Source organism: Lactuca sativa, chromosome 6 (assembly GCF_002870075.4).
Source record: "Lactuca sativa cultivar Salinas chromosome 6, Lsat_Salinas_v11, whole genome shotgun sequence".
Classification (NCBI taxonomy): domain Eukaryota; kingdom Viridiplantae; phylum Streptophyta; class Magnoliopsida; order Asterales; family Asteraceae; genus Lactuca; species Lactuca sativa.
In genome coordinates this window covers 9,841,044-9,863,533 of record NC_056628.2, presented here as the reverse complement: position 1 = coordinate 9,863,533, position 22,490 = coordinate 9,841,044, and the positions used below count along the sequence as shown (strand labels likewise).

Sequence of the window (22,490 nt, the reverse complement as noted above, 5' to 3'; positions counted from 1 at the left end):
AGTTTTGGCATGGACTAAGTTTGCAACAAAATCGTCTTTCTGGGATGAAGCATGCAAGGTTAAACTAAACGATGGACGGTCCGAGTTATTTTTTGAAAATAGGGTAAACGTGTTTTTTGGCACCTGCACGAGGGACGATTCCTGTAATTTACCCTCAATAATTTTTTGGGTAAAAATCACTTTTAACTTCAAAATAAAAACGTTTTTTTGTTAAGTGTATCCTTATAGTGTTCGACTCTTCATCATGTTTGATTTTTTATCTAAGAATATATATATATATATATATATATATATATATATATATATATATATATATATATATATATATATATATATATATATATATAATCGTTTATTTACGTCTTTACAAGAAAGTTGCAGTTGCAAAAAAAAAATAATAAATAAAAAAAAAGTCTAGATATTGTATTAATTGATTGTATAAACAATACTAAACCACAATAATCATAGATGATACTAAACAAACAAATCAGATAGTAGTGGTAAAAGCTAAGGTGCAAGTGTTAGTGGTGATGATAATGGCAGTTGCTAGATCTAGCAAACGTGTTGTGTCATATCAAAACATTAAACGGGTTAAGAGGGTTTGACCTTAACCCGATCTATTTAATTATTAGATTGGGTTGGGTCAACCTGTTTATTTTTGTATTGAGTTTTGGGTTAAGGTTTAGACCTTGTAAATATGTTCTGTCATATTGGTTTGAAACATTTTAAAAGGTTGGAAAGTAGGAGATGTGAAGGTGAAAAGGAAAAAATGAAACACTAGAGTTAGGAGGTAGAATGACAAAATTCATAAAAAGTTTAGAAAGCAAAATTAAAAGAGTTAGAATTTTGGAGCAGAGCAAATGGGATTGATGGTGAGGAATGAGGATAAGTAAAAGTAAGTCATTTTGAAAGCTTGAATTTTACTTTTGATTATTGAATCTGGCCCACTACAAGTTTATAATATATAATATATTTATAAAATTATGAAATTTATAAAAAATGATATATAATTAAACGAGTCATATTCAAGTCATCTTGGAGTTGAAAGTCGTAACCCTAACTTTACCTGTTTAATTATCGTGTCGTGTCGTGTCAACATGTTTATATAAACGTGTCAAAATCTCTTACCCAAACCCACTAATTTCGTATCGGGTTTTGTCAGGTATAACAATGGCAATGGTGGCAGAAGTATCATAAGTTTTTTATTATTTTTTTTTTCTAAAAGATGTCACTTACACATATACGTCTGCAGCCTTTTAAAAAATAAACGGACTTTTATTTTAATGTGTGTCCGACCGAAAACATAAAGATGACAAGTGGTGTTTGGTTTGCATTGTATACACTTTTCTTAAAAGCAAATGAATTTTGTGAAAGAACTGAAATATAAGAGAATTGTGAAACAATGATTCTTAAATTTTCATTTATAAGTAAATCATAATATGTATAGAGCAACAGAGGTAATGCTCACTTTTGAAAACAAAGCCTACATTGTATGTCATGTCAAGAAAGCTGGTTTGTGTGAGATTTATCTTTGTATCAAATAATAATAATAATAACCATGTTTTACATAAAGAAAACAATTTGTATAACACTAATAATATATTCTCCTAAACGTTCTCTTATACATTGGACAAAAATTTCTAAACCAAAAATAACATCACTTGTTTTATTTTTTATTTTTTGTCAAATGTCGGTTGGGAAGAAGTGTAAGAATATATATATAAGAGTAGTCTTTTAAAATAACACCATCACCTGTATTCTTCAATAATTTATGAAATCCAGCTAATTAAAATGCAACAACGATTACATACTTTATTTCAACTTAATACTACAGTTCATATAGCAGCAACATTTTATACAGAAATCAAACTGAATTTAGTCTTTACCAAAAGAAGATTATGTTTAATTTTACAACTTGGACTTCAATCTTTCCCAAAAGATTCTTTTGCTGTCTGCTCTCGAATTCTTTTCTGGGCTTCAAAGAGAAACTCATGAACTTCATCAAAATGAGGTGCAGTTGCTTTCTTTGTATCTTCCATCCACTCAACAACTCTCTTGTAAGGGCTTAATATCCGATTACAATCCGTCTCACTCAGAAGCTAAACACATAATATATATATATATATATATATATATATATATAGATATATTTTAATTAAGGATTAGCCAAAAGGATGAATGTAATGAAATACTACTACTTTGATTTAATATGGTTACCTGAAGTTGCATGATTTCACATACTAAACTTAGATCTGCTATTGATGGTTGAGAGCTTCCAACCAAAAAGCTTCCATCTTTTAGCCAAAAAGTTTCTAATTTATTCAAAGATTTCATGAGTAACTTCTCAGATTCCTTGGCTGTTTGAAGATTTGAAGGGAGGCCAAATAATGGTGCCAAGATAGTGTTGAAAACAAGTCCAACTGAAAGTAGAAAAGTATGATATATGATAAGATCATTCTCCAACAAATCTGTTGTTTAAAAATAAAAATAAAAAATAAAAACAACATATAATTATCACCTGTCCCTCGGCGTAAATTTGAATGATGCCAATCCAAAACAGAATGGATTTTAGCTCTTAGGGTTAAATCACCAGGATACCTATACATCTAATAAGTTAATAACCTTATAATCTTATATATATATATATATATATATATATATATATATATATATATATATATATATATATATATATATATATATTTCAAATAAAGTTAAGAATTTGTATGTATATATATATATATATATATATATATATATATATATATATATATATATATATATATATATATATATATATATATTTCAAATAAAGTTAAGAATTTGTATGAAAATATGGAACTGACTCACCAATGACTAGCTACTCCTGGAAATGCACAAGATAAGTAGATAAGAATCGCATGACTGAAAATCACAACATTTTGAGTTTATTTACAGCATAAAATAAATGAATCCAAATAGAATAAGGACTTTCAAATCATAAACAGAAACAACCTTTCAAACAGCTTGAAACCTCCATCAACTATTGCTGGAACTTGAGACATTGGATTTATTGCTGCATAAAAATTAAAATAAGAGCAATGTATTTACATTCTTTTAGTAATAATATCAATATGTCTACTTTTTTGACTAAATATGCAGGATTTGATACAAAATCAGAAACAATTACCTTTGTATTCAGGGGTGAATTGCTCGTTCCTCAAGACATCTACTCGGATTTCCTCAAAATCTATCCCATTTTTTCTTCGGAAAAAGCCATAATAAGAATGATGAATTTAGACAAGCATAATCAGATAGAATATAACTTGTGCATAAAAAGAAACACAAAACACAACCCGAATAGGATTAAGTATCAATTTAACAATAAACCAACTCAATTTGCACAGATTAATAGAAAAGGGGTTTATCCTTTGAAGGACGAATTTCAATTCAACAACCAGAGAATCCGATTAAAGATCACAGTAAGCCTGAGCAATCAAGTAATCGCTTCAATACTTGCAGTCGATCACAAAAGCGGTTGGTATTTATTTAGAATCCGATCAAAAAGCATGAATTTGTAAGTAATTTACTAAATTATGGAAACGAGGAAGAAGATAATTAACATACTTGCAGAAGATGAGAACTGCACGAGATGGTTGGGACATCCGATCAGCATATACCTTCAGCGCCATGTTTTTCGAGCACAGACTGAATCTTCGGAGTTGCAAAAAATTTCAACTCCAATAAACAATCTTTCACCTCTTTATGATTAACAAAGTAATCGTCAGCATGAGTTTAAATTAGTATTTAATGCTCCACACCACTTGTACGATACTAATAATGTATTCTCCTAAACCTAAAATAACATCACTTTTTTTTATTCTTATTTTTATCAAATGTGGGTTAGGAAAAAGTGTAGGAATATATAACACCATCACCTGTATTCTTCGATACTTTATATGAAATCCAGGTAATTAAAATGTAACGATGATTACATTACATAATCTCTCATTAATGGTTTATTTCAACTTAATACAGTTCACATAACAACATTACGTGGTGAATTAATTATACAGAAATAAAACGATTTTAGTCTTTACCAAGATAAAGATTATGTTTAATTTTACAACTTGGACTTCAATTCATCTTTCTCAGATTCTTTTGATGTCTGCTCTCGAAATCTTTTCTGGGCTTTAAAGAGAAACTCATGAACTTCATCAAAATGAGGTGCAGTTGCCTTCTTTGTATCTGCCATCCACTGAACAACTTTCTTGTAAGGGCTTAATATCCGATTACAATCTGTCTCACTCAGAAGCTAAACACATGAAAAAATTTATGTTTTTAGTTAAGAATTAGCCAAAAAGATGAACGTGATGAAATATTTTGACTCTACAATATATGATTACCTCAAGTTGCATGATTTCACATACTAAACTAAGATCTGCTATTGATAGTTGAGAACTTCCAACCAAAAAGCTTCCATCTTTTAGCCAAAAGTTTTCTAATTTAGTCAGCGATTTCATGAGTAACTTCTCGGATTCCTTGGCTGTTTGAAGGTTTGAAGGGAGGCCAATTTGTGGTGCCAAGATAGTGTTGAAAACAAGTCCAACTGAAAGTAGAAAAGGAGCATATATGATAAGATCATTGTCCGATAAATCTGTTGTTTAAAATGTTATGATTTAGGTTAAAATATATTTTTTAAAAATAAATAAATAAACTACATATCACCTGTCCCACGGCGTAAATTGGAATGATGCCAATCCAAAACAGAATGGATTTTAGCTCTTTTGGATACATCACCAGGATACCTATTCATCTAATAAGTTAATAATCATTTAAAATAAAGTTTAGAATTTGTATCAAGATACAGAAGGAGAAAAAAACTGATTTACCAATGACTAGCAACTCCTGGAAATGCACAAGATAAGTAGATAAGAATTGCATGACTGAAAATCACAACATTTCACATTGTTAAAGTGAAACAAACGAGTTTATTTACAGCATAAAATAAATGAGTCCAAATAGAATAAGGACTTTTAATTCATAAACAGAAACAACCTTTCAAACAGCTTGAAACGTCCATTAACTATTGCTGGAACTTGAGACATAGGATTTATTGCTGCATAAAAGAGCAATGTATTTACATTCTTTTAGTAATAATATCAATACGTAACCTTATACTTTGCCATTGGTAGATGTTGACTAAATATGCAGAGGATTTGATACAAAATCAGTGCAGATGGTATCAAACAGACCTTTGTATTCAGGGGTGAATTGCTGGTTTTTGAAGACATCTACTCGGATTTCCTCAAAATCTATCCCATTTTTTCTTCAGATAACATCGATAAAAGCCACAAGAATGATGAATTTAGAGAAGCATAATCAGAGAGAATATAAGTTGTGCATAAAAAGAAACACATAACACAACGCTAATATAGGATTATTAAGTATCAATTTAACAATAAACCCAAAGTAAAAGACAAAGTAGAACATAAAGATCGCTTTAACAGTAATACTAATAGAAAAGCAACTCAATTTGTACAGATTAATAGAATCCTTGCTGATGAAAGAAACCCTCGAGTATAGAATTGGAAGGACAAATTCAATTCAACAGCCAGCGAACCCTATTAAAGATCAATACTTGCAGTCGATCACAAGTCAATGACCAAAGCGGTTGGTATTTATTTACAATCCGATCAAAGAGAAGGAATTTGTAAGTAATTTACTAAACTAACGAAACGAGGAAGAAGATAATAAATATACTTGCAGAAGATGAGAATTGCACGAGATGGTTGGGAAATCCGATCAGCAAAGACCTTCAGCACCATGTTAATCTTGGGAGTTGTAAAAAATTTCAACTCAAATAAACAATATTTCACCTCTTTATGATTAACAACGCAATCGTCAGCATGAGTTTAAATTAGTATTTAATGCGTTGACTACTTACTTGTACAATAATACCATTGATCCATATACTTTATATGAAATCCAGGTAATTAAAATGTAACGATGATTACATTACATAATCTCTGTAATGGTTTATTTCAACTTAATACACTTCATATAGCAACATTATACAGAAATCAAACGACTTTCGAAGATTATGTTTGATTTTACAGCTTTGACTTAAATTCGTTTTTCCCAGATTCTTTTTTTGATGTCTGCTCTCGAAATCTTTTCTGGGCTTTAAAGAGAAACTCATGAACTTCATCAAAATGAGGTGCAGTTGCCTTCTTTGTACCTTCCATCCACTCAACAACTTTCTTGTAAGGACTTAATATCCGATGACACTCCTCCTCACTCAGAAGCTAAACACATGAAGAAAAAAAATATATGTTTTTAGTTAAGAATTAGCCAAAAAGATGAATGGGATGAAATATTTTGATTCTATAATAGTATATGATTACCTCAAGTTGCATGAGTTCACATACTAAACTGAGATCTGCAATTGAAGGCTGAGAGCTTCCAACCAAAAATCTTCCATCTTTTAGCCAAAAGTTTTCCAATTTAGACAACGATCTCATGAGTATCTTCTCGGCTTCTTTGGCTGCTTGAGGGCTTGAGGGGATGCCATTTAGTGGGGCCAAGATAGTGTTGAAAACAACTCCAGCTGAAAGTAGATATAAAAAACCAAACATATGTTATTGTTAATACCCCAAAACCAATCAAACTTGTGGTTTAAAATCCAATCATTGAATTTAAAGAAGAAAAAAAAAACTAGATATCACCTGCTCCACGACGTAGGTTTGAATGATGCCAGTCTAAAACAGAGTGGATTTTAGCTCTTTTGGATACATCACCAGGATACCTATGGATGTGATTAAGCTTTTTATATATAAATGATAAATCCATGGAGTTTATTGGAGTTTGGGATTTGTATGCCTCTAGAGATTTTGTCATATTCAAGGAGAGAAGAAAACCAGACTCTTACCAATGACTAGAAACTCCAGGAAATGAACAAGACAAGTAGATAAGAATCGCATGACTACAAACAAACCACAACAAATTCACCTTATGAAAAACCAACAATTTATATTGTGCAATAAACTGAAATTTCTTTAAAAAAGAGGAGAAAAAAAAACCTCTCAAACAGCTTAAAGCGTCCATCAACTATTGCTGGAACCTGAGACATGGGATTTATTGCTGCGTAAAACATACAACACACAACAATCCTTTATCTTCAAATTCATATAGCATGTTGTTACATGTCTATAATGTTGAATAAACTGTTGAACTTTATCTTTTTGAAAAAATGAAAACTTTGCCCTTAGTAGATGTGTACGTGTACAACAGAGAGAATTGTGATTAACCAAATATGCAGAATTTGATACAAAATCAGAGACAAACCTTTATATTCAGGGGAGAATTGCTGGTTTTTCAAGACATCTACTCGGATTTCCTCAAAATCTATCCCATTTATCCTTCAAATAACATCCAAATAAGCCATAAGAAACACAAATTTAGGCAAGCATAATCAGATACATTATAACTTGTGCATAAAAAGAAACACAACCCTAATAGGATTAATAAGCCCAACTGAATTCACCCATGAAACAACATATACATACACATCAATATACGAAACTCAAGTATCATTGCAAGAAATTGCTGTAGGCCAGAAGCTAATGAAGGAAAGACAAGTAGAACATATAACAGTAATAATAGAAAACCGACTCAATTTGCACAGATTAGTAGAAAAAGGGGCTTATCGTTGTAGAAATGTTACCGACTAATTTCAATTCAACAGCCAGAGAACCCAATTTAAAGATCATGGTAAGCCTGAGCAACCAAGTAATCGCAACAATACGTGTACTCGGGTCACAGATCAATAATCAAACCCTTGGTATTTATTTACTACGGATGAAAGAGAAGGAATTTGAACTAATTTACTAAATTATCGAAACGAGGAAGAAGATAACATACTTGCAGAAGATGAGAACTGCACGAGATGGTTGGGACATTCGATCAGCAAATACCTTCAACGCCATGCTTTTCGAGCACAGACTGAATCTTGGGACTTCTAAAGTCCACCACCAAAAAATTTCAATTCTTTATGATTAACAACAACGCAGTCGTCAGGATGAGCTCAACGTCATCCTGTTTGTTTGTGGAAGAAACTTACAAGTCCTAACGCTTGACACGTAGATTTTGGACTTTGGATACCCTTAGGTTTTCAAAATTTTGTCGGTGTTACCCTTGATGATTTTTTATGTCAATTAAAGCCTCATATTTTGCACTAACTTTTTCATTTAAAACTTTTAACAGGTTTGCCTCGTAACAGCCGGTTACCATGGCCACCTGAATGCTACCCACATCTCCTTCCTTTATAAGCCTTCATCATCTTTTAGGAAAACATGACGCCAAACATCTTTCTTTCTCTCAACATTCACAAACAAACGCAAACCACTTCAAACCCTTTAAAATCACAGCCCCCTCCCCTTCATTTGAATCTAGGCGTTGAATCGACTACATTTTATACATCTTCAGTGTGTATTTTGTGGACCTCTATCTATATTTGCAAATGTGTCAAAAAATTTGAAGGTCAATAAGTAGTATATTCAAAATTGAAGAAATCCACAGCAACCATGTTGTGTTCTTCGAGAACTCATAGAGGTGCTTTGTCAAAATTGATTTTAGATAAAGAACTGAAAAATCGGTATGCAGACCCGACAATCATCAAGAGTAATTATAGATGAAGGAGGTGGTACCTGGTACATTTCACTGCAAGAGTAATTTTGTTTTCATGGGTGAGATGTGTACAATCGGCGACAGGGGATGTGTCTTCTCCGGTGACACCTCTGTCTCCATTAATGGGACATGAATGGCAAATCTTACAGACTTCTTCTTCATAACCTAACATCACAATCCCTTTCTCTATGTATCTCTAATCTGTGTGTATCTCCTCACATGTCTAATTTTAACAAGGAAAACACACAAAGACATAGAAATCTACCTAATAAATAATAATAAATAAAATTGATTTTGTCATATGTCTTTCTTTCATTCAATTTTGTCATATATTTATTTTTTATTTGTCATTTATTTCATTTTCCATTTTTAATATATTATTAATTAGTTTCCATAAATTAAACCTACCATAACGATATTAATTTCAAATTTTAAATTTTAAATTTCAATTTCAATTTCAAATAAATTTACAGTTTAAACCTTTGTGTTTAACATTTTGTTATAATTAACCTGTTTAGTATACGGGTATGATTATACGGGTATGATAACTAAACAATAATTTTAATTTATTTATTTTTTACATGTTTTTTTTCTCATGATTTTTATTTATTTCAAATTCAAATAAACTTCTCATTTAATCGTTTCTGTTTAACATTTTGTTTTAATCAACCCGTATAATATACGGGTTTCACAACTAGTACACAATAAACGGAGAAAAAAGATAGCATTGTTTGTGATTTTGGAACAATCGGAAGAAAAACAAAAACACGCACATACACTGTGTGCAATGCTCGATCCGGAGAAGTATTAGGGGCCAACAATCAATCCAAACCAAATCCAAATAAGCAATTCATCCCTATCTTTCAATTTTTCCATTTGATCAACTGTGTGTGCAGGTGCTCGATTACATGGATGCTGCTTTGTTGTTGCTTTTCAATTTAAAGGATTGCGGGGGTATTAGGTGAGTTAAGGCGACGTTGCATACACTTTGGAAATGGTAACTAGATAGCCTATTAGAAACCTGATAAAAGTTAATTATGATAAAACTTATTCAAATGTTAGGCTTTAATTGACATAAAAAATAATCAAGAGTAAAACCGATAAAATTTTGAAAATTTGAGGGTTTTCGTTGCATTTTCTCTTGGATCGACACATAATTTCATTAAGAAGATGCAGTGAAGTTTATAGCGTTCAAATGGATTGTGACGTCATCTTTTTATAATCCATACAACTTTATCATTTTTTCCTACAATGCATCTAAAGTTCAATACAATGTTATAAAATGTAAGTTAAAGTAAATATTTAAAAACTAAAAATTTTCATTTTTCCCATTGAAGAGTTCAATGGTCATTGAACTCCAAATCCATTGAATGTCAGTATGACATCTCATAATTATATGGTTTCATTCATTGAATGACACATAGACTTGTCACCTCATTCAACTCTCTGATTAAACTCATCATTATGGATGTTCTTAGCATTTGGTAGGAAGTGATAACATTCTATATTTTTTATTTTCTTTTTCTAATTTAATTAAACTATTTTATTTAATATAAAAACATTTTTATGTTTTTAGCTAGAAAAGACTGATTTGTTTATGCTTATTTGAAAATCAGAGTATTCATTTTAAAGAATGATATTGCGGAATTTGTTCCCAGAAAACATGATAAATATATTATCAAAGCATTTCTGAAGAAATGTAATTTGTTTATATTAAAACTTGGGGATTTCATCGTTAATACAGAAACATAAGCATAAACAGACCTTACATTCATTTACACTAGTAATTTACATCTCCTTTTAATCTCTCAATGTATTGTAGTTTCGTATCGACACTCGTGATACAAAGAAACTGAGTGGTCAGGTTGGGAAACCTAGTGAGTAGATAGGGTTTTCAACCCACAACAATAAAGTTATTATGCTTCATCATCAAACAATTAACCCAATTACCCATCCTCATTGTCTTCTTTATTCCTTAAGGTTCTACCCTAAGAATCAACTATCATTCCCTCATTCATTCCTAAGGATTGTCCTAAGGAATAGGCACAAAGTTCATCGTTTCCTATGACATAGCTGCCAACGTTATCTATTAGGCACAACTGCCAATATTATCATTTAGGCGTAACTGCCAGGATTATGATGTTCTCTATTAGGTGCAACTGCTGACAATATCCTTTAGGTGCAGCTGCTAGGATGTTTAGAGTACATTGTAGTTCAAAAACATCTACAGGTTGTGGCGCAACTACCAATAGTATTATTTATAGGGCACTAAGTTCATAGCTGCCAATGTTCATCTATATCATCTTTCATCCCTCATCATTCGATACCTATCTTTACCCAATATTTTTATAAGTATAAAATGCATATACAATTTAAATCAAAATAAAACATGTATATTCAGTTCATCCAGCATAAATATCAAGAACACAGATAATATGTACATACAACACGTAATTTATATTAAATACTTCATATCTATGTGTAAGATGAAAGTAACTATGCACTCACTTGATTAGTCGTGTATCAACTTGACTAATAGAATCTGAAAGATTGTGAGTGTAACCTCGATGCTTAAAGTTTTCTAATAAAAGATTCTCCAACGCTCTAATGCTTCTACGTTTCACTAACGACACTTGAGAAAAAGAAACCAATTCACAATAACTGAGATCTCGAAGCAAAGAGATTTGAGAGAGAAAGGTGTGACAAAATGAAGAGGCTTGATCCCCTATTCACAATAACCTCTAAGTCACCTTCTCAAACTGATGTACCCAATGATCGTTAAACAGTGCAACCAAACCCACTGAAGCATTTTCTAGGCTCTCCTAGGTTCCCGACCCCACTCTACCCTCAGTTGTTGAAAGACTCCCACCAATGTCAACCAACTACCTCATGAATATAGTCACACGCAACAGAGATCAGATAATCCTTCGAGTAAAAGACTCAACCCTAGAACGGTTGGACATAAACAAGAGTTATGCAATAGGGACAAATCCATCACTTTGAGATTATTTAACCTGTGCCACATATGACTTAACATATTCACTTAGTAGCTGATCCATATCACTAAGAGTCCCACAAAGCACAAAGCAAGCACCATTCAGGCAACGAGAAATCTAACCAACATACACTAATCAAGCCATTATATCCACTAATCTGAAAACCATACTAAAATACAATTTTATAAGCTCATACAATCAGGCATATAAAGGCATCTCTCCTATCATAAAATCCTGAGCAGATCCTTAGACCTAATCTAGCATGCGATTTTCATATACATCTCATATATCATAATAAACATGTATTGGTATTTTGGGAACCACTTGCTTGAGCTCGGCCGATTGCACGCATCACACCCCTTTCTTTGATTACAAACTTTTTTTAATAAAACATTTATTTTATGAAAATTTTCACCAAACCCTTAGTTTGAGTCCAGACATACCCAAGAGTATGCCCGAATCCCTCAAACCAAGGCTCTGATACCAACTTGTAACGTCCCAAAATACGAATGTAAAAATTTTATTTTTAAAATAACCAAAACTCCCATTTATCATTTACTAAACACTTAAAAGCATTTTATATTAAAAACAGTTATCAGAGTACAATCTCAAAATCACACAATTGCGGAAAAGTATGGGTGTATGCGTTGCGATCAAGCCAGGCCTACCTGAGACCATAAACAACAACTATAAGCACAAAGCTTAATGAGTTCCCCAAATACCACATACCATACATAACATATGAGGCAACATAACATACATATCCAACATTCAATAAGAGGTGTTATGTGCCAACCATAGTCTTACCATTATGCCACGAGTCGTATCATAGTCTTTCCTTGCCAAGCCGGGGACCAAAACCATGGGACTTATAGACAAGTGCCAGGAGCCACCTCCTGGTCTTCCATGCAAGCATCACAAAGATAACTAGCATATAATCTACAACTACTTATCTACTTAACTGCCAAAGTCTAATTTTTAGTCTTGCATACAGATCTGTCATGAGCAACCTCTTGGTCTTTCATACAACTGCCAAGGCACACCTCCTGGTCTTCCTATAATACATAAACCAAGTGGGCTGGCAATCATGCCTTTGACCCATAGTACAATGAGGAGACTCACCTCGATAGCTGAACCTACGAATAAATCTCTGACTGTAGATCTGCTATAATCTCTATGCTAGCAAACATGAATAACATTCAATTAACATTTGGGTTCCAATTCAAATCTAATAATCCATATATAGAGGTAAAAGACCATTTTACCCCTCTCCTAGTTTAGTCCAGGACTAAGGCCCAAACTCCTAATCAAAAGGCCCAAAAACCAAATAATCATCCAAAGCCCACTTATGGCCTAATTTTCCAAATTGGGCCCAAACCCTTACATGAACCTTACACTAAATCCCATTAACTTTTCCCTAATCCAAAACACTTGTTCTCAGATGGCCCAACAATGCCCCAAGCAACCAAGCCTAGAAGATAGCCCAAACCCGAAATGACACCACAAGGCCCAAATATCCAAATTGGGCTCAAACCCATCATGGGACTAACCCGAGAAATCCCAATATCCTAAAAGGATGAAAATAATCAATGGTCAACACTGGTGAAACTGCTGGTGAATGATCCATGGACAACAAGTCAACAAAACAAGAAAAGTCCAACAGGTCGAGTACGCCCTGCGTACTCAGTTGGTATGCCTAACGCACACCCTTTTGAGCCAGTATGCACAACATACTAGATGGGTATGCCCAACGTACTCCCCAGAACTCCATACTTCTCCAATAAGCACTTAACCACTTAAGTCCTTGCTCCAAATTCTCAGATCTAATTCTCATGGATGACTTATCACGTAAAGTTCTCAACTTTACTTGCATGTATTGCTTAATAGGGCTCTAATGGTCAAAGAGCCTAATGAGGGGTCTTAACATATGCATGAGTCCAAATAAACCATAAAGATCACATTTTTATGCCTTTGGGACACCTAAAACGTCCAAATCTACAAGATCAAGCCTCTGAAACAATCTTAGTTCACAAGGACCACCAAAAGAGGCTAAAATGACCATAAACAACCCCAAAAGAAGATATATGAAATGAGTAGACAAGATCAAAGCTTTTTACCTTCAATAGATTACAAAACATAAGAAACTTTTGGATCTACAAACTCCCCTCCAGGTGATGATTCTTCAACAAGATCCAAATTCTTCAAAGTGCACAATAATACTCCAAGATTCTTCACAATGGATTAAAAGCTCCAAAATAAAGGCTAAGGGTCAACCATTAGGGTTAAGGAGACTTAGAGGCCAATAAAAGACAAGGCTCGTGAAGGAAATGAGGTTTAAATAGGGCCAAGGACCAAAAATTAGGGTTTCCTGGCCGAAAGGAGTACGCCCCGCGTACCCTTTAGTACGCTCGGCGTACTCAAATACCACCCGCGACCATCTTACTTGATATGCCCCGCGTACACATCTAGGATGCCCCACATACTAGATGGACCTCCAAAACTCTAAAACTTCATTCGGCCTTAACTCCTTTGACCTAAGTCTGTCTCCAACGAACTTTATATCCACGAAAAGGTGACGAGAAGCCCTAAGGTTCTATCAACTCAACCTCGCCTTAAAACTTCCCGAACAAGAACCCAAATTTCATAAAGGCCCAAACTAACAAATTATGATTATACCCTTGGGCTCCAAAACACCATCGAACACTCAGATCACTTAAACTATAACACCCACATCCAAAAAGGGCCAAATCTCATCTTCCCCAAGGCCCTAAGCCTTAAGATAACAAATGAATATGCCACACACCCGAATAATGAAGCAATCCGAACCCAAGTGTTACAATAAGGCCCAAGTTGGAGTTTGGGCCAAATTTGGAAAATTGGGCTAATTATGGTCCTTGAGTGATTACTTAGTTTTGGGCCTTTTGGATAAAGATTTGGGTAGGGGTCTTAGCCCAACTAGGGAAAGGGTAAAGTGACCTTTTACCCAAATGATGGACTATTAGAATTGCTTGTAATCCAATTAGTAATTGGATGATTATTTTGTTGTAATAGCGCGAGGATTTTAGTGAGCCAGTAGCCCGAGACTTTCAGTGTGATTTAGTAGTGTGAGGTGAGTTTTCATCACTGTACTTACGGGTCGAAGGCACCATGGTCAGCCCATTGGTTTGATAATCCGATATCCGTTGATATGTTGAGTATGGAATAGATATGCATGCTAGTTTTGTTATACTAGCCTGGTAGATCCATAGGACTACCTGTGATATTGTCTGTTTATATGTGTATGATATTATCAGTTACATGTCGACATATTGTGTGGTTTAGGTTAAGGTTGTACTGCTCCGTGCGGTAGCCAACAAACTCGGGAGCAAGCCAAATATGAGTTGACAGTCGAGGAGGGCATGTCAGACTCATACTAAGGGCTCACAAGCATTCCAGATACGGGCTGAGGGTCGGGAAGGGCATAAACTCGTACTGAGGGCTTTAGTGGTATTCAGTCCGAGGACTGCTGGTTGGGGAGCAAGTCACACATAAGTTCTGGTCGAGGGCCAGCCAGACTGATGTTGTGGGCTTAGGGGTAATCCAGTCTGTTAGTTGTGGACCCATTGCATGTTATTATTGTATATGTGCTATTTGTTTTTGTATTGATATTTTGGGCGAAATCACTAAGCTTTAGGCTTATAGTTTTGGATTATGTTTCAAGTACCTTAAAGGATCGCAAGAAGGCGAAGGCGTGATCGTGCACCTCCTTGTGTTTGGTTTTGTGATTATGGGCAAACTCTAATAATATATATGTTTTGAAAACTATTTTGTAAACAATGATGATTTTTGGGTTGTTTAAAAAGTTTAAATTTTTCATGAATTTTATGGATGTTATATTAGGGTTTAGGGTTTAGGTTTTAGGGTAAGGTTTAGGGGTTGGGGGATAAGGTTTAGGGTTTAGGGTTTAGGGTTGGGGTTAGGGTTTAGGGTTTAGCGTTTAGGGTTTAGCGTTTATGTTTAAGGTTTAGCATTTAGGGTTTAGGTTTCAGGGTATAAGGTCTAGGGTTTGTGTCTAGCATCTAGGATCTAGGATTTTGGGTTTAGGGGTTATGGTGTAAGTTTCAGGGTTTAGCGTTTAGGGTTTTTTTTTGGAAAAAGGGGGAAAACCTTTGGCAAATATTTAAAGACCTAAAATCGTCATCCCTGATCAATTGGATAAGAGATACGACCCCCATGAGAAGAGGTTGGTTGTACGTCAGAAGTTGGGTGATTATCTCTAGATAACATGAGCGATACGAGAATCCTCATCAATATCATCCACTCTTTGATGAAAAAGAGAACTAGATTCAACAATACCTTCTACTCCGTGGCAAGCAACAACAACACCTTGAATAATAGCAATTTCAACTTTATCTTTTTCATACTCAGATTTGTCTTCAACTGATTCTATAGAGTGGACAAGAGAATTAGAGAAGAAGAATGCTTTGTTGATGTGGTTGCTATTACAAGAAGCAGAGAAAGCACCATATCTCTTTACAACCTCAGGACCTCCGTGAACATTAAGAACTCCAAGCACATTATCTTCCCTGCAAGGACTATCTTTAAAATGGAATGCATCAAGAACAAGTTGACCACCATAACCATTTGAATATTTTCCTTTCTTTTTGGAGGGTCTGGAAACTCTACGATGTTGACCCATAAATTAAACACCAAATGACTATGGATTTGATAAATTTTAAGCACAACAAAGCCTAATATAAGAACAAGAACATTCAATCTCCAAATGAAGATCCTAGAGAAAATTTCTAGAGAAAGAAAGTATTCATGGAGATTTGGCTTGGGTTTACGGTTTATGGTTAGTGTTAGGGCTAGGTTTAGAGTTTTAGGGTTTAGGGTAGGGTTTAGGGGTCAGGGTTTAGAGTTTAGGGTTTAGGGTTGGGGTTGGGGTTTAGGGTTTAGGTTTTTTTTTGGAAATGGTGTAAAGCCTCGACAAAATTTTATAGCAAAGAAACAAAAAGATGGAAGTTTGATTCATTTTTGGACATACCCCAAAATGATGAAAATTCAACTGCCTTTAAGTACCCAAACCAAATACTAACTCTTATAACTATGTAAGAAAAAACATAACAAAATTTATTCATCCGATTCCACAAATCGGAGCGGTCTTCATTCTTCTAAGTCTTCAAATAATGCAACCTCTAATTTCTCTTATTTTTAATGTCATAAGTGAGTCTCTCAATCTTCAAACAATTACAAGAAATAATTGTAGCAAATAAAATCCCATAAGAACAAAGCATGCACAATCCACTTGAAATCATGTAGTCTTCCACATCTCCATTCTTCATCATAAAAATCTCTAAACAATTCCAAGTAAGCACAAAATGAAAGCCAAAAGCGTGACTTTCCCAAGTCCAAGAAATACGAAAAATAGCAACAAACTCTTCATTTCCCATTTCCCATATTCCATTTTTGCTTCTTCTTAATGACCATTAAAAGTAAATTGCTATAATGGTCCAAGTCTTCATCCTTCCACTTATCCAATGTACAAACTTCCAAACTTCAAAATAATCATTTCTTCTCATCTGAATAATAAAATAGTCTTCAAAAATCCAAAAAAGTCTTCACAAAAAACTCTTTTTTTCCTTCAAGATCTTCACAACAACAATCATCTCATGAAAACTCTATGAATAAGCAAGGTCTTCAACATAGCCATCCAAAAATCATCATCTTCAACAACAATCAAAAGAATCTTCAATGGGGCCTCAAACCTTGATTTTTTTTACAGAAAAAAATCGTCCAGCCAAACAACTAAAGTTTTCGAATTAGAACCGAGGAAACATCTTTTTTAGGAAAAAAGGGTAAAACCAACCAACTAAAGCACTTGGAATTAAATCAAGATTTAAGAACTTTGTATGGTTAAAGTTGGAAAACCAAACAACTAAAGTTTTTGGATTTGAATCGGGGGAAACATTTTTTTTTAGGAAAAAATGGTAAAACCAACCAACTAAAGTATCCGGATTTGAACCGAGATTTATTAACTTTTTATGGTAAAAGTTGGAAAACCAAACTACTAAAGCTTTCGGATTTGAACCAGTGGAAAAGATCTTATTTATCAAAAAAGGGTAAAACCAAACAACTAAAGTTTCCAAAGTTGGACCGGTGAAAAAGTGACATTTTGTAAAATAAAAAATGCCAAAACTAGTGTAGTACAGTCTAAGGATGGCATACTAAACCCGTGTATTGTCGGGTGAATATCCCACCACTTGCTGATAGAAACAACAGTGGCACTTAAAAAAGTGGAGAATCCCAAACGAATAGGATTGTAACAACTATCTTCGGGATTTGAACCCTTAGGCATGTGAATGCCAATTTTTTTGAGGAAAAAAAATATAAAACCGTTCGTCAATTCCTTTTTTATACTCTCGTTGTTTCCAAGGATAAAAACCACAATAATCGGGGATGTTGCCCATTTGCAAAATCTCAAAAACCACTTGGAAAGGTAAAAACCCATTTTGTTTTGCTTAATAGATTTTACTATATTGTTTGTGTTCATATATTGTAAACGTTGTAATTGTTAATTGTTTTGTTTTGTTATTTTTGAAGCTCGAAGAAAAGTATGAATACAAAGCAATGTGTTCATTGTAAAACCTCCGACACGAAGTTGTGGAGAAAGGGATCTACTGGTCCCAAGGTTTGATTCATAAATTACTTTCTATTTCAATTTTCTTTATCAAATTTCATATATAAATTTATTTTTGTTTTTGATTTTGTAATGCAGACGTTGTGCAATGTTTGTTGACTTATGTACAAGAAGAAGGGAATTCCGTTCCAAAAATTAATAACTGAAAAAGCCGCTAGATGGTGAGCAATCAAGAGCCTTCATAACTCAAAATCTTAAAAAAATAGCTCAAGCACAAATAAAAAGATTATAACTTATAAGTTTTGATTTAAATTTGTAGATTTTGATAATACTTATCACAATCTTTTTTTTTCGGACAAAATCACCCAAAGAGATCACAGCACAAGCGCAAACGAAAAGGTTATAATTTAAAAGTTTTGATTTAAATTTGTAGATTTTGATAATACTTATCACAAACCTTTTTTTTTCAGACAAAATAACCCAACAATATGTGCCAAAGTCTAAAAGATTACAACACAAACTTACAGCAATATAACATTAAGCTTCAAAGAGAGCTTACACAAACTAGATAAAAGCATTGGAAGGTTGAACGCGGAAAAACTTATATTTTAAGCAATTTACAAGGCTACCATGTTGTTGCAGAACAAGATGAGTTGACTAATACCAAAGTAAGTCAATCAAATTCTTAGACATTATTTCTTCTTTTAATATTTAAAATTAAAAGAAGAAATAATGTCTAAGAATTTGATTGACTTACTTTGGTATTAGTCAACTCATATTGTTGTGCAGCATAGTAGCCTTGTAAATTGTTTAATAGATAAGCTTTTTATTCAACCTCCCGATGTTTTTATCTGGTTTGTGTAAGCTCTCTTTATAGCTTAATGTTATATTGTTGTAAGTTTGTGTTGTAATCTTGTAGACTTTGGAACACATCGTTGGGTGATTTTGTCTGAAAAAAAAAAGGTTTGTGATAAGTATTATCAAAATCTACAAATTTAAATCAAAACTTATAAATTATAAGCTTTTCGTTTGCGATTGTGCTGTGATCTCATTGGGTTATTTTGTCTAGAAAAAAAAATTGAGATAAGTTATATCAAAATCTACATATTTAAATCAAAAAAAGTTATAATCTTTTCATTTGCGCTTGAGCTTTTTTTAAGATCTTGAGTTATGGAGGCTCTTGATCACTCGGCTCACCATCTAGCGGCTTTTTCAGTTATTAATTTTTGGAACGGAGTTCCCTTTTTTGTACATAAGCCCACAAGCGTTGCCCAACGTCTGCATTACAAAAATAAAAACAAAAATAAATTTATATATGAAATTTGATAAAGAAAAATGAAATAGAAAGTAATTTATTAATCAAACCTTGGGACCAGTAGGGCCCTTTCTCCACAACTTCATGTCGGAGGTTTTACAATAAACACATTGCTTTGTATTCATACTTTTCTTCGAGCTTCAAAAATAACAAAACAAAACAATTAACGATTACAACGTTTACAATATATGAACACAAACAATATAGTAAAATCTATTAAGCAAAACAAAATGGGTTTTTACCTTTCGAAGTGGTTTTTGAGATTTTGCAAATGGGTAAAATCCCCAGTTATTGTGGTTTTTATCCTTGGAAACAACGAGTGTATAAAAAAGGAATTAACGGATGGTTTTATATTTTTTTCCTCAAAAAGATTGGCATTCACATGCCTAAGGGTTCAAATCCCGAAGATAGTTGTTACAATCATATTCGTTTGAGATTCTCCACTTTTGTGAGTGCCACTGTTGTTTCTATCAGCAAGTGGTGGGATATTCACCCGACAATACACGGGCTTAGTACGCCATCCTTAGACTGTACTACACTAGTTTTGGCATTTTTTATTTTACAAAATGTCACTTTTTGATTGGTCCAACTCCGGAAACTTTAGTTGTTTCGTTTTACCATTTTTTCCTAAATAAGATGTTTTCCACCGGTTCCAATCCGAAAGCATTAGTCATTTGGTTTTCCAACTTTTACCATAAAAGGTTAATAAATCTTGGTTCAAATCCGGATACTTTAGTTGGTTGGTTTTACCATTTTTTTCCTAAAAAAATGTTTCCCCCCGATTCAATCCAAAAACTTTAGTTGTTTGGTTTTCCAACTTTAACCATATAAAGTTCTTAAATCTTGATTTAATTCCAAGTGCTTTAGTTGGTTGGTTTTACCCTTTTTTCCTAAAAAATATGTTTCCCCGGTTCTAATTCAGAAACTTTAGTTGTTTGGTTGGATGATTTTTTTTCCGTAAAAAATCAAGGTTTGAGGCCCGATTGAAGATTCTTTTGATTGTTGTTGAAGATGATGATTTTTGGATGGCTATGTTGAAGACCTTGCTTATTCATAGAGTTTTCATGAGATGATTGTTGTTGTGAAGATCTTGAAGGAAAAAAAGAGTTTTTTGTGAAGACTTTTTTGGATTTTTGAAGACTATTTTATTATTCAGATGAGAAGAAATGATTATTTTGAAGTTTGGAAGTTTGTACATTGGATAAGCGGAAGGATGAAGACTTGGACCATTATAGCAATTTACTTTTAATGGTCATTAAGAAGAAGCAAAAATGGAATATGGGAAATGGGAAATGAAGAGTTTGTTGCTATTTTTTGTATTTCTTGGACTTGTGAAAGTCACGCTTTTGGCTTTCGTTTTGTGCTTACTTGGAATTGTTTAGAGATTTTTATGATGAAGAATGGAGATGCGGAAGACTACATGATTTCAAGTGGACTATGCATGCTTTGTTCTTATGGGATTTTAATTGCTACAATTATTTCTTGTAATTGTTTGAAGATTGAGACACTCACTTATGACGATAGAAATAAGAGAAATTAGAGGTTGCATTATTTGAAGACTTAGAAGAATGAAGACTGCTCCGATTTGTGGAGTCGGATGAATAAGTTGTTTTGTTATGTTTTATCTTACATAGTTATAAGTGTTAGTATTTGGTTTCGGTACTTAATAGACGTTTGGATTTTCATCATTTTTGGGGCATGTCTAAAAATGACTCAAACTTTTATATTTTTGTTTCTTTGCTATAAAACCCCAACCCCAACCCCTAAACCCCTAAACCTTACCCTAAACCCCAAAACCCTAAACCCCTAAACCCTAAACCCAATCCAAATCTCCATGGAACACTTTCTCCCTCTAGAAATTTTCTCTAGGTCTTCATTTGGAGATTGGATGTTCTTGTTCTTATATTGGAATTTTTTGTGCTTAAAATTTATCAAATCAATAGTCATTTGGTGTTTAATTTATGGGTCAACATCGTAGGGTTTCCAGACCCTCCACAAAGCAAGGAAAATATTCAAATGGTTATGGTGGTCAGCATGTTCTTGATGCTTACAATTTTAAAGATAGTCCTTGTAGGGAATATAATGTGCTTGGAGTTCTTAACGTTGACGGAGGTCCTGAGGTTGTAAAGAGCTCTAGTGCTTCCTCTGCTTCTTGTAATAGCAACCACAACAACAAATCATTCTTCTTCTCTAATTCTCATGTCTACTCTATAGAATCAGTTGATGACAAATCTGAGTATGAAAAAGATAAAGCTGAAACTGCTATTATTCAAGGTGTTGTTGTTGATTGCGATACACCAAAAGGTGTTGTTGAATCTAGTTCTCTTTCTCATCAAAGAGTGAATGATATTGATGACGACTATCGTATCCCTCATGTTATCCAATCCATATATACTCACCCAATTTCTGACGTAAATCGAGCTCTTCTCATGGTGGTTGTATCTCTTCTCCAATTGATCAGGGATGATGATTTTAGGTCTTTATTTAGTTAGTTCCTTATTTTTCTTGTCGTTGCTTTAGGGCATCTCCCTTAGCTTGGCTTGTCTTTATATTTCTTGGATCAATCTTCATGTGAGATAAGTATCCCTTCTTGTTTGAGTGTGTCTTGTTCACTCGAGTTTCCCTTTTAGGCTTTATATTCTTCTTGATGTTATTACTCAGGACATATGATGTATGTGTACTTCCTTCTCTCTTGGGGCCTTTATGAAGCTTCATGGTTGAAAGAGTATAAGCCTTTGATTTAGGAAGTGAATTCCTAGTACCATGCGATAGTCGTCCATCGAAACCACTATCAAGTTAGTGTTCCCTTCCCATTATGTAATCTTCATGGGTATTCCACGAGAAACTCCAAGGATCGGATTGGATGGAGAGTTAACAACCTTCAAACATCCCG

At 33.6% G+C, this 22,490-nt stretch overlaps 3 protein-coding genes across 4 annotated transcripts; all 3 read right to left on the bottom strand.

Annotated features, from left to right (window-relative positions):
* Positions 1 to 1,786: 1,786 nt before the first annotated feature.
* On the bottom strand, positions 1,787 to 3,740 carry LOC111900388 (glutathione S-transferase T1). Its single transcript, XM_023896274.3, has 7 exons — positions 3,607 to 3,740; positions 3,170 to 3,243; positions 2,995 to 3,055; positions 2,851 to 2,904; positions 2,519 to 2,598; positions 2,218 to 2,420; positions 1,787 to 2,099 (listed from the first exon to the last, which is right to left on the bottom strand). Exons 1-7 carry the CDS (start codon positions 3,669 to 3,671, stop codon positions 1,923 to 1,925), a joined length of 714 nt encoding a protein of 237 aa, XP_023752042.1. The 5' UTR covers positions 3,672 to 3,740; the 3' UTR covers positions 1,787 to 1,922.
* LOC111900387 (glutathione S-transferase T1) lies at positions 3,607 to 5,810 on the bottom strand. Of its 2 annotated transcripts, XM_023896273.3 has the most exons (8): positions 5,743 to 5,810; positions 5,235 to 5,308; positions 5,038 to 5,098; positions 4,872 to 4,925; positions 4,708 to 4,787; positions 4,386 to 4,588; positions 4,080 to 4,294; positions 3,607 to 3,740 (listed from the first exon to the last, which is right to left on the bottom strand). In XM_023896273.3, exons 1-7 carry the CDS (start codon positions 5,805 to 5,807, stop codon positions 4,103 to 4,105), a joined length of 729 nt encoding a protein of 242 aa, XP_023752041.1. In that variant the 5' UTR covers positions 5,808 to 5,810; the 3' UTR covers positions 3,607 to 3,740; positions 4,080 to 4,102. The 2 variants fall into 2 exon arrangements, with proteins under 2 accessions (XP_023752041.1, XP_023752040.1); XM_023896272.3 differs by having other exon boundaries at positions 3,607 to 4,294.
* Positions 5,811 to 5,955: 145 nt separating this feature from the next.
* LOC111900386 (glutathione S-transferase T1) lies at positions 5,956 to 8,859 on the bottom strand. The gene is made up of 8 exons (XM_023896271.3): positions 8,688 to 8,859; positions 7,903 to 8,488; positions 7,327 to 7,400; positions 7,062 to 7,122; positions 6,911 to 6,964; positions 6,708 to 6,787; positions 6,387 to 6,589; positions 5,956 to 6,287 (listed from the first exon to the last, which is right to left on the bottom strand). The coding sequence occupies exons 2-8, from the start codon at positions 7,965 to 7,967 to the stop codon at positions 6,093 to 6,095; spliced, it is 732 nt and encodes a 243-aa protein (XP_023752039.1). The 5' UTR covers positions 7,968 to 8,488; positions 8,688 to 8,859; the 3' UTR covers positions 5,956 to 6,092.
* Positions 8,860 to 22,490: the final 13,631 nt, after the last annotated feature.

What these genes read in the sequence shown, in the direction of transcription:
- LOC111900388 (XM_023896274.3), bottom strand. Translation starts at nt 3,671, where the DNA reads ATGGCGCTGAAGGTATATGCTGATCGGATGTCCCAACCATCTCGTGCA. An exon ending in CCAGGAGTAGCTAGTCATTG is followed by an intron (nt 2,599 to 2,850) that starts GTGAGTCAGTTC and finishes TTAGATGTATAG; the next exon opens with GTATCCTGGTGATTTAACCC. An exon ending in GTGAAATCATGCAACTTCAG is followed by an intron (nt 2,100 to 2,217) that starts GTAACCATATTA and finishes TTATGTGTTTAG; the next exon opens with CTTCTGAGTGAGACGGATTG.
- LOC111900387 (XM_023896272.3), bottom strand. Translation starts at nt 5,807, where the DNA reads ATGGTGCTGAAGGTCTTTGCTGATCGGATTTCCCAACCATCTCGTGCA. An exon ending in CAATTTACGCCGTGGGACAG is followed by an intron (nt 4,589 to 4,707) that starts GTGATATGTAGT and finishes TTCTACTTTCAG; the next exon opens with TTGGACTTGTTTTCAACACT. An exon ending in GTGAAATCATGCAACTTGAG is followed by an intron (nt 4,295 to 4,385) that starts GTAATCATATAT and finishes TCATGTGTTTAG; the next exon opens with CTTCTGAGTGAGACAGATTG.
- LOC111900386 (XM_023896271.3), bottom strand. Translation starts at nt 7,967, where the DNA reads ATGGCGTTGAAGGTATTTGCTGATCGAATGTCCCAACCATCTCGTGCA. An exon ending in ATTCTCCCCTGAATATAAAG is followed by an intron (nt 7,123 to 7,326) that starts GTTTGTCTCTGA and finishes TGTTTTACGCAG; the next exon opens with CAATAAATCCCATGTCTCAG. An exon ending in AAACCTACGTCGTGGAGCAG is followed by an intron (nt 6,590 to 6,707) that starts GTGATATCTAGT and finishes ATCTACTTTCAG; the next exon opens with CTGGAGTTGTTTTCAACACT.